General features: G+C 47.5%; 1 protein-coding gene across 5 annotated transcripts in view; it reads right to left on the bottom strand.

Annotated features, from left to right (window-relative positions):
- COBL (cordon-bleu WH2 repeat protein) overlaps positions 1-16,427 on the bottom strand; it is a 239,104-nt gene that overhangs the window by 191,003 nt on the left and 31,674 nt on the right. For 2 of the 5 annotated variants that reach the window (XM_048511297.1, XM_048511302.1), the window contains exons 1-2: positions 12,108-12,280; positions 11,054-11,289 (exon numbers count right to left, since the gene is read on the bottom strand). The exons of 1 other annotated variant lie outside the window; for it this stretch is intronic. In XM_048511297.1, coding sequence (XP_048367254.1) covers positions 11,054-11,109 — 56 coding nt within the window. In that variant the 5' untranslated portion in view covers positions 11,110-11,289; positions 12,108-12,280. Of the gene's footprint in view, positions 1-8,089; positions 8,124-11,053; positions 11,290-12,107; positions 12,281-16,427 lie in introns of those variants that run through there. 2 more of the 5 variants (XM_048511300.1, XM_048511301.1) reach the window with 2 other exon arrangements.

The following is a 16,427-nucleotide window of genomic DNA, read 5'->3' as shown; positions in this document are numbered from 1 at the left end:
GAAAAAAAATTCTCCTGCACCAAAAGGTCAAGAAAAAATTTCACACATGGAAACTCATTTTGAAGCTTATTTGTCTTAGAGATTCATCTCAGTCTCAGACTTGGTGCTGCACCCCCCCTCCTCCACCCCACGAATGGTTGTTCTATCCTAGTGGACTTCACTATATGCTAAGGGCACCTTGTCTGGGCTGACTCAAGATTCTGTCTTGACCCCCATGTCCAATGCACCTTCTGGTCTGATCATGGGTCATTCTGACTTTCTTATGGTGATGGGTGTTGGCAGGATCCTGGGATCTATGAAGGTCGCCACTTGCATTCTTGATTCCTGTTTGCCCTGATTACTGAAATCCTAAAAGGAGCGCACGAATGAGTCCCTGATATATATCACAAATAAATCGCAGACTCAAGGAACCTTTCCTGGCTCACGAAAAGAGGCAGTTATCCACACACTCTTTCAAAGACTATCATTAGAGAAGGACGAAGTAGCCAAGTAACGTTCAGTCGCTCATTTGCCGTTTCAGGGCAAGGTGACTGACAGAGTAGCTGGACAACACACCTCTAGTCTTCCTGAATGATCCTTCCTTTGAACAATTCCTCTGGACAATAACAGAAAAGCACAAACATCTCTAAAGAAAGAAATGCTGAGCCTATTATAAAAGCAATCGGTCTCATGGATTTTCAATAATACTTATACCCAAAGAAAGCAAGTCAGATATTTTAAAAATTGTTACTATTATTAGCACTTAAAGTTTTATAATCATTCTAAGGGAGTACAGATAGAAACTACATTAATAATCATAAATATTTTAGAATTGAACAACAGTAGTATTCAAAATAAGACACATGTAAGTACAGACAGAGTTCCCTTTGAAGCCCCCAAATGAAGGTGCAACAGCTTAAAGCAGCAAGTCATTTCATAATGTGAACAACAGAAAGTTTTCTCAGTGAAACACAAACTGCGCCCCAAAAAAAAAAGTTTAGAGGAAAACTCTGGTTTAGATAGACCAGGGGTGTCCAACTCTGGTGCTTCAGATTTTCATGGGCAACAATTCCCATCAGCCCCTGCTGGCATGGCCAATTGGTCATGCCAGCAGGGGCTGATGGGAATTGTAGTCCATGAACATCAGAAGTTCCAGAGTTGGACACCCCTGAGACAGACAGACACTCAACACCTTTAAACCATAGACAATTAGCCACATTCCCAGTGAACAAATTTCTCAAATGTCCAGCTATCATAATTTACTGCAAGCTCTCATAGAAACCAATGCAAGTGCAACTGCAGAAAATAGCTTCACATGAATGTCCTCACAAGATGTAACAGTAGATGAAACTGCCCTACAGAAGACCTCTCTTAAACTTTAGATGTACCACAGTAAGCATGGATTATGAATGGAATGATATGGTAGCTTCCCAAATGTTCCCAGGACTGCTGAATTTTTATAGCTTGAAAGTAGCAGATAACATTTTGAACATTCTTCCACGACAAAGAGAAAGCTAACAAGCTAGAGAGAAAGGTTCTAGCCCTGGCCCTTTCCCCACTTACCTTAAGCCCCGCGCTACTCTCCTCAAGTAGTGCGGGGTCCAGCTGCACTCCCCACTTCAGGGGCGGTGAGAACGCAGCCGCCCCGACGCTGCCTCTCCCGCGCCCCCTCAACGTGCGTAATTCCTGGTGCCTTTTCAAATGGTGCCTTTTGATGACCCCGCGCTCTGCGCAGGGCTGTGGGGAAGCCTGGGCGCGCACCAGGAATTGCGTGCGCTGGGAATTGCGCTAAGCAACCCGCAGACAAAGGTGAGTGGGGAAAGGGCCCCAGTCCTTTCCCTGCTGTGTTACTTTTCTGCTTCAGAAATTGATTTGCATATGGAAGTGCTCAAAATTGAAATGCCACACCTACTATCTGAAGCTGTACAGTCTATTCAACCACCTTATTCTGCTATACATATACACCCAGCCTCCGAAGAAACACATATTGAATATCAGTATTTTCCATTTGTTTATATTCCTGGGTTGTAATTTTTAAAATAGTCCAACCAATTACATACAACTATACCACTTGATAACACTCATTACAAATGAATCCAGGTTAAAATGACACTTCGTTCAACATACTATGGAATCTATTCATCTATCACAGTTTTGCAGGGCCTGAAAGAGAGATCGTTTTCGCCAGGCCTACACTGGAGGGCTGGAACGGTATTCCAATTCAGTTAGCCTCTCCTCTGTTGTTTTTCCTTCTTGGTTGTTAGATTATCAGGTTATATCAGATTGGCTATTAGATTATTGGCTTTTTTATGCCAATGATTGTAATTGTTTAATTTTATTGATGTTAACTGCTCTGAGACCACCCAACAGGGACAGCAGTTTATAAATCAAATCAAATAACAATAATACTCAACCTCTGCTTGACTAACTCTTACCAGTTTGTTTTCAGTATAAATTCATGGGAATTCTCACATGGCAGAGTTAACAAAGATTAGGAAAAATGGAGTGGTCTCTATTACGCCTAATATAATCAATAGTGTAAATGACTAAAGTCTCCTAATGTTGGCTGTAAATTGTAATGAAGAAAAACACAATTTGGCTTTTGAAAAGGTGGGATAAATCCTAATCCATGTCATTTTTCCACACCAATTTCCTCCCTAGGGTTAGCTAATCAACATCAGTGTGGCGGCTAGAACATAGTGCAACACTAGTACCATTCTAAAGACAAACTTTCTTCTGGTGGAGAAGTTCTAAATGTAGATATCAGGTATTGCATTTCACAGCACTCCCCTCGCCATTCCATGCAATCTCTCTGACTCATGTGTTGGTATGCACTATATCTCTGGCTCCTTTCATTTCTGATGCTGTAATGCCGAAACTATGACAACGATACACTATTCACAAGATCACTTGCTTGGCGTTAAGCAATCTACTACACGCAACCCAGAAAAAAAATATTGTACATTAACTTTCATTTCCTAACAAACTTGTAAGCTTACAAGTTTATTATAGGGTGCTGCAGCAGAATCTCCTAACTGTCTGCATTTCTACTACACAAGTGGTAAACTACTTAAGCAGAGTTTTGAAGGATTCCCTGTTTTACAGTTTCCCAGAAAAAAATTAAACTTTTTCAACCTCCCCTCTCCCTGCAACAATTATTTGGCTCTATCGACAAAATATTTTGTTACAGTACCACTCCTATAATTACGGTGGACACTGTCCCTTGCCAAGTTGTACCAGTTTTTAACCAGCTGTGTGTGTCAATTCATATGTGACACAAAAGAAGGTACCGATAACACACAAATGATTCATAAATCTGTGTCCTGTGCATCCTAATTCCTTTCTGGAGGGAGGACTGAGGCAGCTCCCCCAGGAGGAAACATGCATGTCATATTGTGACTACATGCATCTTCCTGAAGATGAAATGGACAACGTCCTTGATCAGGCAAGACACGGGGACTACAGCTTGACTACAGCCTGACTAACTGAGTTGTTGGAAGATCTGTGGCTGGGTCTTCCCAGCACTTTTTAAATTAAAAAAACAGTGGCAAAGGGCACTGATGAAAAGTGTACACGGCACAGAGCGGAGAAGGGGCTGAACCTTTCCCCACGTGGCCCTCCCAGAACTTCATGCAGGGGATGTTAAAATGCACTACTAAAGGTTAACTCCATTTGGTAACTGGTAGTAATAACTCATGAATTCTAAAAGTCTGACAGAGATGATACATGCTGAAATAAAGTGGCAAAGCTCCAGCTGGCTGTGCCTTTGACTTATTTTAAAACAAAGACCTGTATCAATTTTCACATGCCCTGGCCGAGTAATACTTTACAGTCCATCCACAGTGATGCATATAATAAAGATTTCCTACGTATAATGTTTTGCCAATACTTTTGTTCACCTCCAGTAAAGATGCCTAATCACAACAATGCAATTCAGAGTTTTATTTTTTTAGGGATCAGTAGCTCCCATTCCCACAAAGTCTTCTCTCCCTCCGCAGATCCCCACTAGCCTGTTCCTGAGGGTCCCTTCTTTCTTTCTGTGGCTGAGTGGGGTGGGCTTGGGAAAGAGCCCTTCAAAAATGGTGCTGGTGTTGGGTACTGAAATCGACCGACCCACACACACACACCCCCCAAAAGCCATGATACTATTAATGATTAAGCCAGAAACAATGGTAGCTTGCTTTAAAAAGTAAAAAAGGTCACCCTAACTTACCGTTGTAAGCTGCTACTGCTGCTGCGTTTGAAATGACAAATCCAAGACCTCCTTTCAGATAAAGCATCTTCCTAGGCAAGTAAACATTCCCAAAGATATGTTCGTAGGCAATAATAGCTACCCAAAGTATGCCTCTTTTATATTACAATCAAAGAACACAAACTGTATCTGATCCCCCTTCTAAACTAAAAGAGGCAAATTCCTACCTGTATCAGAAAGACTAGACATCAGCCATTTATGCACTTGTGGTCTGCCCCACAGTGAGCACACGTTCCCTTTGGCTCAGATTCTGGGCTGCGCACATGTTTTCCCCACTCCTGAACTCAATGCGCCGCAAATCAGAGAAGTCCTCTGGTTTGCAAAAGCGGGCAAAGTGCAACTCCGTCACTGCCTGACAGGGAAAGCAAAGCAGAGCAGAATGAAGTTGGCTTCCTCCGGGATTTCTGCTCATCCGCGCCCGTGCGGGAGCAGTTCTACTCACTCCTCTGCCAGCATCTCCAGCAGATCAATGGGACTTTGATGCTTTTGGTCTATCTCAGGAGCAATAGATCATTACAACAATTCAGAAAAAGGTAGCAATTAACCTCCCAACCCAGAAGCATGAGGCAGGCAACATTCTGCGGGGCACTCCTTGGGCCAATCTGGTTGGGAGGAAAATTCCCTTCCTGACCCCAGTGTGGTGATCAGCATTACCCTGGGCATGTAAAAAAGGGTCCCGAGAGCCAAGAACTTACACAACCCTTCATGTCCTGTCTAAGTTCACAGAATCAAAATTGCTGAAAGGTCGTCAAGTCTCTGCTCCAAAGAGGAAAAGCCTACCCCCTCTTGAAGAAATCAGTTCCCTCGAGGAACCACTCTGTCAGGAAGTCCTTCCTAACATTAATTTGAAAACTCTTTCAATTTAATCTCAACCTGCTGGCTCCAGTCCAACTTTCTGGGGCAACAGAAAACAACTCTGTTTTATCCTATATGTGACAGCCTTTCAAATACTTGAAGATGGCTGTCATATCACCCCTCAGTCATATCCTCTCCAGGCTAAACATAACTATACCCAGTGGTGGGATTCAAATAATTTAACAACTAATTCCGGTGGTTGGATTCAAATAATTTAGCAACTGGTTGTTTACAAGCACCATTTTAACAACCGGTTCTGCCGGAGTGGTGTGAACCAGCTGAATCCCACCACTGTCTATACCTCCTTCAACCTTGCCTCGGAAGACAAGTACTGTAAACTAACTGTGCAGCTAACGGTAAACCCTCAAAATTGGTGTCTCTTCCCCCCTCCCCTTTTCTACATAGACTGGCTTTCTAAGCTGATGCATGTCAGCAGCATGTTGTTCCCAGACTCTCCAGATGACCTTCTTCAGCATGTTCTCATAAATGTTAACTAGCACAAGAGACAAACAGGATCCAAGAAGATCAACACAATGGGATGGAACAGCAGCTTTCCAACATCACTGCCTGAAATTTTCCCAACAGGAAGGACCCAGAGCCACTACAAAACTTTACCTCACAGACACATCCAGGCACGACACTGGAAAAGGCAATCATGACTGATAGTATCAAACACAACTACAATGTTGGTGGGAACCAACAGAAGTCCCTTCCACTTCTCTGTTTCCTGGGTCTCCTATTAAATGAACTGAAGTGACCGGACAGTGCAAACCCGAACAGTTACATACTTCTAAGGCAATGGACTTTATTAGAAGGACATAACTCTATTTAGAACTGCTCTGTAAGCCACCAAATCAGAAGCCGGTCTGAAAGCAAAACCAGCACCATCCGTGAACCCTTAAACCTGAGTCACTGATACAGTCTCTATACCCTGCCTGAATGCTCAAGACTGAAAACTGAATTGACGCTGTTCATATCTAAGATGCCCTTTAGAAATGTCCTCGTCAAAATCTCTTTTGCCAAGGTCAAGACCTTGCAGCTTTAAAGAGGTTTTAAGCCTTTGGTGGTGGAAAGTGCCATCAAGTTGCAACCGATTTATAGAAATCCCTCACGGATCTTTCAAGGCAAGTGATGATTGGAGGTTGTTTGCCATTGCCTTCCTCTGAGCAGCAATCCAGGTGGCCTCCCATCCAATTACTGAAGACTGGCCCTCCTTTGCTTCTGAGATCTAATGGGATCAGGCTTGACTAGGCCATTTAGCCGTCTATAAGCCTCCACAACTCATCAATCCTGTCTTCCTTAGAAATCAAATTAGTTAAAGTTGGGCATGATTTCAAAGATCCTAGGGGTGAGCTTTACATCTCTAAGGATCCTGCTCACCTCTGCCAGTTGCACAAACTGAAAATATCTATCAAAACAGGTCCAGCACATCCGCCAGATATAGGCGGGACACTATGGGAAGACAACACTGCTTTCTGCAAGCAAGATACTCGTCAAATATTTAACTGAGGCCTCTGAGTGTTTCTCTAACTTCGTATTCAGACTCAGGTGGAATCGCACTATCCAAAAGAACGTACTGTGTAGATAGATGCAGGAATGCAACACTTCCTTTGCTGCCCCTACCACCAAGGAATAGCAACATACTACAATTCACACTTTAGCAAAGGTTTACCTTGTGGTTTGGGGAACACTTGAGGGAGCATTTCTGAGTGGCCTCCTTCGTAACCTGCTGCTACTTATCTCATGATATTCTCATGAGAGATCTAGAAAAATTCACCACAAGTTAAACTCCTACCATGAGTCTCTGTCGTCCTTGTTCCATTTTATCCTCATAGCAGCCCTATGAGGTGTGTTGAGCTTTCGTTGGCAGTGAATAGAGATCTGTATCTCCAAAATCATAGTCCAACACACTAACCACATGAAAACTACACAGCTCTGATTCTTCATTATTCACAAGATATAATATCTCATGGTTCTGGCAAGCAATTACAAACGCAAACCTGTACAGATAGCTGTGAATTCTCTAACATGTGACTGTGGATACAACTACTACTAACAGCTTCTGTAATATCATGGCTCTGAAAAAACAACAGAACAGTTCAATATTCAGTCAGCCCATTAAAACTCACAGTACCATTTCTTTCCCCTCTTCTTTTATTCAGATTTCTTGCTAACACCTCAGCTTTACCATTTCTCTAAAAATATGTTAAGAACACTCATCACGTGCAAAATTATTCTCACAGGGAAAATTAAACATTTGACAGAAATTTTTTAAAAAAATACCAACATATTCTGCAGATCAAGACAGTATACTCCATCAGAATTATTTACGCTTTGAGAAGTTTTGGCTTGACTACGGTACCTTGAAGTTACCCAATGACCTCCTCGATCTGAGCCGCCATATTCCTTCCCCTACACCATAACCATGACATCACATTGGCTCTCCAGTAAAGATCCCCTCTGACTTTACTCCAGAATTTGTAAAACAAGCACAAAAACCACAGCACTTTCGTCTTTCTCTGACAGGCAACACCTTAATCCTATCCATACCCTAATGCAAAATACACTGGTATTATTCCTATCCTCACAGGCATTCCAGAACACTTTTACCAAGTTTCACTTGCAAGCACTGCAAATTGCAGAATTTAATTACAACTCAAGACAGCCTAAGATAGGATATTAGGAATGTTGGAATAAAAATAGTATTCCTCCTCCCCCTTCCCGTTAATTGCAACCTCATTTCTTAGAAAAAGGGAAGATCCAGAAGACATAGTTCAAAAGGGAGTATCTAAAAAGTAATTATTCAGAACCACTGAAATAAATTCTAGGCTCTGCAGTATGCCCAGTTTGAGTGTTTATTCTTGCAACCCACACAAATGAAATCACACCCTTTTGCTGAACTTAGTAGACTTTATGAGCACCTCCCACAAACTACAGAACATACAGAAGGCATTCTTTTGACTAAATGGTTTCTTCATCTAATATGCAGATTATGAATCATACCTACACCATTGTTCCTTCTGGCTCCTTCAAGGGCTCCTAGCTCAAAGATGCTGTGATCAATGCAGCGGCAAACCAGGTGACTGGGTTGAACGCCCTGAAGTGTATTTCCAGTAAGAGTGGCAAAATTATCCCCAGCCCATCCCTGCTTTGAGAGACAAATCAGATGTGAATTTTCCTGCTCTCTCTCTCTCTCTCTCTCTCTCTCTCTCTCTCGTGTGTGTGTGTATACACCACCTGTACACATCCATTATGCTGCACTAATACCAAAAGTGGATTCACTAAGACAAATATGTGGTAGCTCTAGATTCAAATTCACTAAATGCTTTGTCAAGGACTTTCACAACCGGATTCAACCAGTTGTTGTGGGTTTTCCAGGCTGTGTGGCCATGGTCTGGTAGATCTTGTTCCACCTGCATCTGTGGCTGGCATCTTCAGAGGTTTATCACAGAGAGAAGTGTGTGTGTGTAACAGACTTCTCTCTGTGATACACCTCTGAAGATGCCAGCCACAGATGCAGGCGAAACGTTACGAACAACGTTACGAACATTACGAACAAGATCTACCAGACCACGGCCACACAGCCTGGAAAACCCACAACAATCACTAAATGTTCTTCCACAGACTGAAAAGGAAGCCTGCTTTCTTTTTTTGCCTATACTTCAGTTTCCTAAATACATGAAGGATAGCTGCAATTATTCATTCATTCATTCATTCATTCATTCATTCATTCATTCATTCATTCCACTTTTATACCGCCCTCCCCCAAAGGGCTCAGGGCGGTTTACAACATAATCACAGGCAAGTGGATAAACAGGATAAAATGCTAAAAATTAATACCAGTTAAAATGCAGCGCTCCAAATCCATAAATATTTAAAACAGATGGCGTTCAACCATTAACTCCTCTAACTCTGAGAGGGGAACAGCGGATCTCAGTTGTTAATGGGCACCTATCAGCAGCCGGCTTCCCCAAAAGCCCGGCGGAATAACTCGGTCTTACAGGCCCTGCGGAATTCATTTAGGTCCCGCAGGGCCCGGACAGCTGGAGGAAGAGCATTCCACCAGGCAGGGGCCAGGGCCGTAAAATTGTGTGACCTTATGCTAACAACTCCCTCAGACTAAGCTACCTCAAAGGTTGTTACAAGAATAAGGTTGTTATAAGAATAAGAGGGGGAGACCATGTCTGCTATCCTGAATTCTTTGGCGTAAGAGTGTGCATTTGTGTGTGTTTGTGAGGAGTATAAGTTAATAAAAATACATATCATGCAATCTTGTAAACATATCACACATTCTGTGGGTAAAACATGCTTCTTTCCCTGGGTCAACACTGGCACAAATCCACCTTTACCAATCTGCAACTATCACCCTTCATCCAAAACAGACTGACACAAATTAGAAAACACACTCTTTAAACAACCGGAATGTCAGTTCCAGATCAGATTTAAACAGGGTTGCAAACTCTGAGTTAGGAAATTCCTGGAGATTTGGGGGTGGGGGGTTGGATCCTATGGAAGGCTAGGGGTGGGGAGGGAACTCAGTGGGGTAGGATGCCAGAGGCTACCCTCCAAAGCAACCATTTTCTCCATTATCTCCGTACCCTGGAGTCCAGCTGTAATTCCAGGATAGAGATGCCAGCCTCCAGGTGGGACTAGTCACATAAGTTCCCCTGGGGAAAATGGACACTTTGGACAGTGGATTCTATGGCCCCATACCCTGTGAGCTCCCTGACCTCCCCAGGCTCCATCCCAAAATCTCCAGGAGCGTGGCCAAGGCCCACGAACCCCAGGGGACAGGTTAGGGAGGGGGAGGGAGGGGCAGGTTAAAGCAGGGGGGGGGAGGGGGAAGGGGAAGCGGCCATCATCTGGTTGAGGCCCACCCACCCTGGGGGGAACAGGAAGGGGGAAAGGTCTGGCAACGCTTCCCCTCCCCAAGGACAGGGGTGACCTGGCAATCCCATTCCACCAGATTTCCAGTCCCACCCTAGAGCCCAGCAACCTTAATTTAAGAGCCCCGGAAGGATGCCCATCTTTTAAACAGCGGCATGGCTTCAGATTCTCCCGCCCTGCCAGAAAGGGTTTCACCTGTTGCCTTTCTGCCTGCCATGCAATTGTCCAACAGGTGCCAAACTCGTGTTTCCAAAAGCAGCAGACCTCAAAGGTCCAGAGAGGCGCTGTTTAATCTACCCCGTCTTTAAAGTCCTTTCTTTCCCCAAGGACAGCGCACCTGAGCCTGGGCGCACCTGAGCCTGCCTTACCTGCTGGCCCCTCCTCCGGGCCTGCTCCTACCCCCCCCCCTTTCCTGCTGTCACTCCAGGCCCCGCCTCGGCCTCCCTCCTGACAGGCGCTCCGAGAGGCCTTCCTTTCCCTCCCTCACAGCTGCCAGCCGGGCTCCGGCGCCTCCCCGCCCTGTCAACAGCTGAGGAGGCCACAAGGAGGGGTGGGGGGGAGAAGAAGCACGCGGGGGGGGGGGCGAAATCCCCTCTGGCTCCCCCGGGAGCTCAGGACCCGCTGAGGAGCTCCGAGCGGGTCAGGCGAGGGAGACACAAATGGCGCCCCGGCTCTTGTTGCCAGAGCCGCCTCCATCTCCCTTCGGGACACAAACAGGTGGCTCCTCAGCCTCAAAACCGGATTAAACCCCCGCGCGCCGCGGCGGGAAGGAGAGAGCCGGTGGGCGCCGCAGCCCGGACAGAAGTGGGTGGGTGGGGGGGCGGGGGGGGGTTCCACAAAAGAGCGCCATTTCTGGCCCGGGGCGCGCGCCCCTGTCCTTACCGGCCGTTTGCAAAGCAGTTTTTGTGAAGCGCGCGCAACCTTAGGAACCGCACAAGTTTGCAGGCGCTGGGAGAGGCTTGCAAAAGGGAGACGCAACAAGCGGGCGGTTTCTCCGCGCGCACCCCCCAAAGCCACCACCACCACCACCACCACCCCCCCCCAGGCGCCGCAGACACACTCCCGCCTTCCCCGGCTCACCCGCTGGGAGGTTTGCAATCCGCGGGGCGCAGCAGCGTCGTCGTGGTCGCCTCCATGGGTGGCTGCGGCCGGCGAGGTTTCTGGCGGACGAAGCCGGTGCAGGATCCGGATTCAGCGCCGCGGGGAGGAGAGGCGACGGGGGAAGCCGCTTTCGGGCCGGGCCGGCTTCATTCCCGCCGCGCCCGGGCTGGGGCGGCTGCAGGCTGGGGCGCGCGGGCCATGGTGGGCGTGCAGTGCTGCAAGGGAGCGGAGAGGGAAAGTTGCTCCCTGCGAAGACCCCGGGGTGGGGGTGGGGGGTGAGGGGGCGGCACAACCCCCCCCCCTCACGATCCCCCCTTTGCAGGCTCGGATATTTTAGACGGGAGCCGAGCCGAGCCCGGGCTTGCTCTGCAAAGGGAGGCGGGGGAAGGAAAGAGCCGGGCGCCCTTTGGAGCGGAGCGATGAAATATTCATCCTTCCCGTCGGTGTTTGCTTTCTGGGACCCAGCAAGAGGGTCGGGGGAAAACCCAGCAGGGGCAACCAGGCCTGGCAGACCGGACGAGCAGCGATTCCCAACAGCGGGAGCCCCACAAAACCTGGCCTCGAATCTAACTGTTGGGGCGACAGGCGAGGTGGGCAAAACGGCCCCGGTTGCAGACGGGAGAAGCCGAAATAGGCATGCCACGCGCGCGACGCAGAATGCCTCCGAGCATGTACAGACGGCCCCCGTTAAGCTTTAAACTGCGTCTAGACGTGGGTCTTATTGGGGCTGGGGGTTTCAGGAAAGGGTGGAAGCCGCCCCGGGCCTGCGAGGGGAAGGGCAGCAGAGCGATCGAAGGGTCGGTCAGCTTAACTGGGTTCATGCTCTGGAGGCTACAGCTGGGGTTTGGCTGCGCCAGCCTCAGGGGGCTCCACTTCGGACTAAGGGGGCCGCCGCTGCCCTGGACCCGGGCGGGGGGAGGGAGGTTTCCTTTCCAACACAGCCCGCCCCCCCCCCCCCACGGCCAGCAACCCTCCCCGCAACGGCCAGGCGCAGCCGCCCCCACTGCGCCCCGAGGCCGTCGGATCCACTCACCCCGGAGGGGCGCGCGGCAGTTCCTGGCGTGCCTCCTCCCTGCAGTCCCCAGCCGGGGCCAAGGCGCTGCTGCCCGCGGGGACGACCAGGCCGGTTGGCGGCTCTCCCAGACGGGGCCCTCAACTGAGCTCCGGAGCGTCCGGGCGAGGAGAGGCCGGGCCAGGGCGGCGCGGGGGCGGCGGGGCTTGGGGCGGCCAGCGCCGCGTTTCCATGTGACTGCCCCGGGCAAATGCAAACACGGCGGCCGGGAAAGGCGCTCCGGAGCGGTGCCAGCGCCCCGGGGGACGCACCCACAAGCCGGAGCCGGCCGGGCCAGCTACGTGGGGAGCCCAGCGCTTTGCAACACCCGGCTGCCTGCCTGGGGCTTACCATTGGGCCTATCCAAGAGGGCCCGGGGCTTTGCCATGTTCCAGATTTGGGGGCGGGGGTGGGGGGAGCCTGGGGAAGACAGGCAGCTCAATGGGTGCAACGCCAGAGCCCACCCTCCAATGCACCCATGTCCTCCAGGGAGTCTGGAGATGAGCTGTGATTCCAGGGGATCTCCAGGTCTCAGCTGGAGACTGGCATCCCCACGACGCCACCTGCAGTCTTGAGGTCTTACTGATCCGGCAGTCTCCCCACTTGTCTGGCGCATCCATCATTCATCAGATCATTTTTTACTTTAAAAAAAAAGTACAATAGAGAGGCAGTTGTGTGGTGTGACTGTTGGCCTAGGTAGGACCTAAGAGATCCTGGGTCAAATCCACACTTCTCCTTGAAGTTGAAGCTGATATTGATCGCAATCCTGGATTACTGGGCCTCACCTGCCTTATTTTTGGGAGGATCAGAATATCATAGATAGGTAGTGAGGAATCAGGAACAGTTAACCTTTGAAAATTAAGAACTAGCCTGCTGGATCAGACCAGAGTCCATCTAGTCCAGCTCTCTGCTACTCGCAGTGGCCCCCCAGGTGCCTTTGGGAGCTCACTCAAAATTATTTCCCTTCCCCCTAAATATATTATGTGTTCCAGCTTTTTTGTGTTAGTCTTAGGGTTTTTTTAAAAACATGTAGTTTTCTAAATCAGCGTTATACTGAGAGAGCACAAATTTGAGAGCCAGTGTGGTATAGGCCAGGGGTTGGAGTGTCAGGCTAAGAGCTGGGAGACATAAGTGCGAATTCCGCCTCTGCCATGGAAGCTCACCCGGTAACCTTGGGCCAGACATTCTCAGCACAACCTATCTTACAGGGTGATTGTGAAGATAAAACGGATGAGAGGTTTTGGGTCTCCTTTGGGGAGAAAGGCAGGGTATAAAGTAAAATAGGCGTTATATTTCAGGGAAAGGAAGTTCTTTAAAAGATAAGCATTTCTGAAGACTTCCCCTTTACTGCACAGTCTGTTGACAATATTAAATGGATAGATTTGAAAGGCTTTTTAAAAATTAGTGATGAACTCCTTCATTCACTCCACTTTCTTCAATGTTATGGGAAATCTATGGGCCATATTGGGATGTGCCTGGGTCCCAGGTGTACTTCCTGTCACATGATCCTTCTTTTATTGTTCAGTCTAATCCAGGGCCTCCAGTTACATATGCATTTTCTCTTGCGGTCAGACTGCAAAGTGCCCACTGCATCTTGCTTTCACTGCCCTGCATTTGGACTTAGGACGGACCAGGGGAAAAAAACTGGGCATTTTAAACAAGACCAAAAAAAGAAGAATCAGAATAGGAAGCAATTTAGCAGTAAAGCATTCAACCGCGCAACTGTATGAGCAACATGGAGAAATCTTATCTGATATAACTGTGTTCAAGTTTTAATGCCACCTGGATCAGTGGCTATAAATTGTTACCGGTTGTATTGATGCATGATTATTGATTTTACTGTTATTTCATGTTGGAAGCTACCCTGAGCCCCAAAGGGGAAGGGTGGTTTGTAAGTATAATAAAAATAAAATAAAGATTGTCCTCTGAAACTATCTTTGCACTTTCTAGTTCCCCTCCTCCTTTCCCTCTTTTTTCTATTCCTTTCTTTCCCCATCCCCCTTTCTCTCCTTCTCTTTTCTTTACTTCCGTCCCTTTCTGTCCTCACCCTCCCCTCTCCCCCCCCCCTTGTAAACTGAGTTTAGGCGGTGGGTGAGCTACATTTGATGTAGCTGGAATTATCAGATTATATCCCCTTTTGGGAAGTAGAACAGAGAACGATGGAATGTTATTTTTTTTAATAGTTATAACTTCAATTGTTGATTAGATTTGAGATATTTTAACTATTTTATTGTATTATATTAACGATGGTTGTACTTTGAATTGTGAGTGTTGTATTGATGGGTTGTAAGCTGCCCTGAGCACGGCCTTTGGCTGGAGTGGAAAGGGACAGAGATCAAATAAAAGTAAAGAGTACAATGATCGTAAGCGTAAAGAACGCTGATTGTCAGCATGGCTTTGGACATTAAAGCGCATGAAAGAGAAGTGATGATTTCTGTTAGCAGTATGAAGCCTTTTTCTTTACAATATGGTAGAAACATGGGGGGGTGTTACCCAAATTTCGTTGTCAATTAAGCTTGGTAGCAACCCTAGAGCATACACAAATGGTATTTTCCAAAACACTGGTTTCACGAGAGCCTCAAATGTTTTGTTTGCATGTAATATAAGCGAAACCACTAGTAGTATAGGGAACTCCAGCTTCTCGTGCTGTCCTCCCGGCCTCTTAAGAACATAAGAACGAGCCTGCTGGATCAGACCAGAGTCCATCTAGTCCAGCACTCTGCTACTCGCAGTGGCCCACCAGGTGCCTTTGGGAGCTCACATGCAGGATGTGAAAGCAATGGCCTTCTGCTGCTGCTGCTCCCGATCACCTGGTCTGCTAAGGCATTTGCAATCTGAGATCAAGGAGGATCAAGATTTTATTTATTTATTTATAATTGGTTTTATATACTGCCCCTCCCCCGAAGGGCTCTGGGCGTTGAACAACAAAATAAAACAATAGTTACAATAAAAACCCCATTAAAACATAGATCGACTTCTCCTCCATAATCTGTCCAAGCCCTTTTTAAAGCTATCCATTTTTGTCAAACAGCAGCCACAAGGTATGAGTTTGCGCAGGGGACTCGGTTGCAGCACGCACTTAAAGCTATCCAGGGAGAAGCTGCTGTGGTGATCTGAAATATAATACCTGCCTATGTGTTTTTGTTTGTTTATTTAAATTCTTACATCCCCCCTTTCCTCTTGGTTTGAGGCAGCTTACAACAATAGTTAAAACACCCCCAGCCAAACCCAAAAATGAAATAGCAAGTCCCAAATCCTCCCCCCCCCCCTTCTGCAGTTAAAAGATGCCTGCCATTCAAATCCCCTGGTGAACAGGCAGGCCTTGCAGGGCCTTCTGAAGGTCGGGGGTGCATAATTACCTCTTTGGGGAGCTCATTCCTCAGAGCCACAACTGAAAAGGCCCAGGCTGTGGTCAATGCCAGAAAGGCCACCCTAAGTAGTGGTATGGCCAACAGGTGGCTGATACCGAAGGGTGATGATATCGAAGAAAATTGACCTTCAAAAATGCGGGCCCAAGATCAAGAAGAACTTCAAATTCTTTTTCCTGCACTCTCTTCTCCTGCAAAGTAAAAAGCTAGTCCTAACTTCTCCTGCCTCATTAGACTAGAACAGTGATGGTGAACCTTTTTTAAGACCAAGTGCCCAAATTGCAACCCAAACCCCAGTTATTTATCTCAAAGTACCAACCCGGAAATTTAACCTGAATGCTGAGGTTTTAGTTTAGAAAAAAAAATGGTTGGCTCCCTCTTCCTCCACCCCACCCGTTCAAGCAGGGGCCAGCCTGCTCCAGCCTCCAGCAAGTCCTGCACACACCGTTCTGTGCCTCTCTAGCATCTCTGCCTCCTCTGCGCACCCCCCTCGGGTAGCAACCACCTGGAGCACAGGCACCAGACCCGCCAGCCGAGTCCTCCCTGCTCACCGTGGTGCGTGCATGCCGTGCTCAGTGGCCCAGGCCAGCCTAGGTGTGTGTGTGGTGGGGTGATTTTCCGCCCCCCACATGTCGAACTCTGTGTGCGTGCCCACAGAGAGGGCTCCGAGTGCCACCTCTGGCACCCGTGCCATAGGTTCGCCATCACTGAACTAGAAGGTGCTTCAGAAAAGTCTAGATGGCATCAAGTTTGCCTCTGCAGCACCCCATCTGAAACAGCTGCATTTGTTTTAGGATGATCCTTGGGAAATCCTGATTTGGTGTCCCCCTCTCCCCCGTAAAGAAAGGGAACAAGATTTAACCCTATAACTCTGGAATTAAGTACCCAAAAGGTCAAGAAAATGTATACAGGGCTGCTAATTATAAAAATATAG

The sequence above is a fragment of the Sphaerodactylus townsendi genome, linkage group LG11 (genome assembly GCF_021028975.2).
Source record: "Sphaerodactylus townsendi isolate TG3544 linkage group LG11, MPM_Stown_v2.3, whole genome shotgun sequence".
Lineage (NCBI taxonomy): Eukaryota > Metazoa > Chordata > Lepidosauria > Squamata > Sphaerodactylidae > Sphaerodactylus > Sphaerodactylus townsendi.
This window is presented reverse-complemented; position numbering and strand designations above follow the sequence as displayed.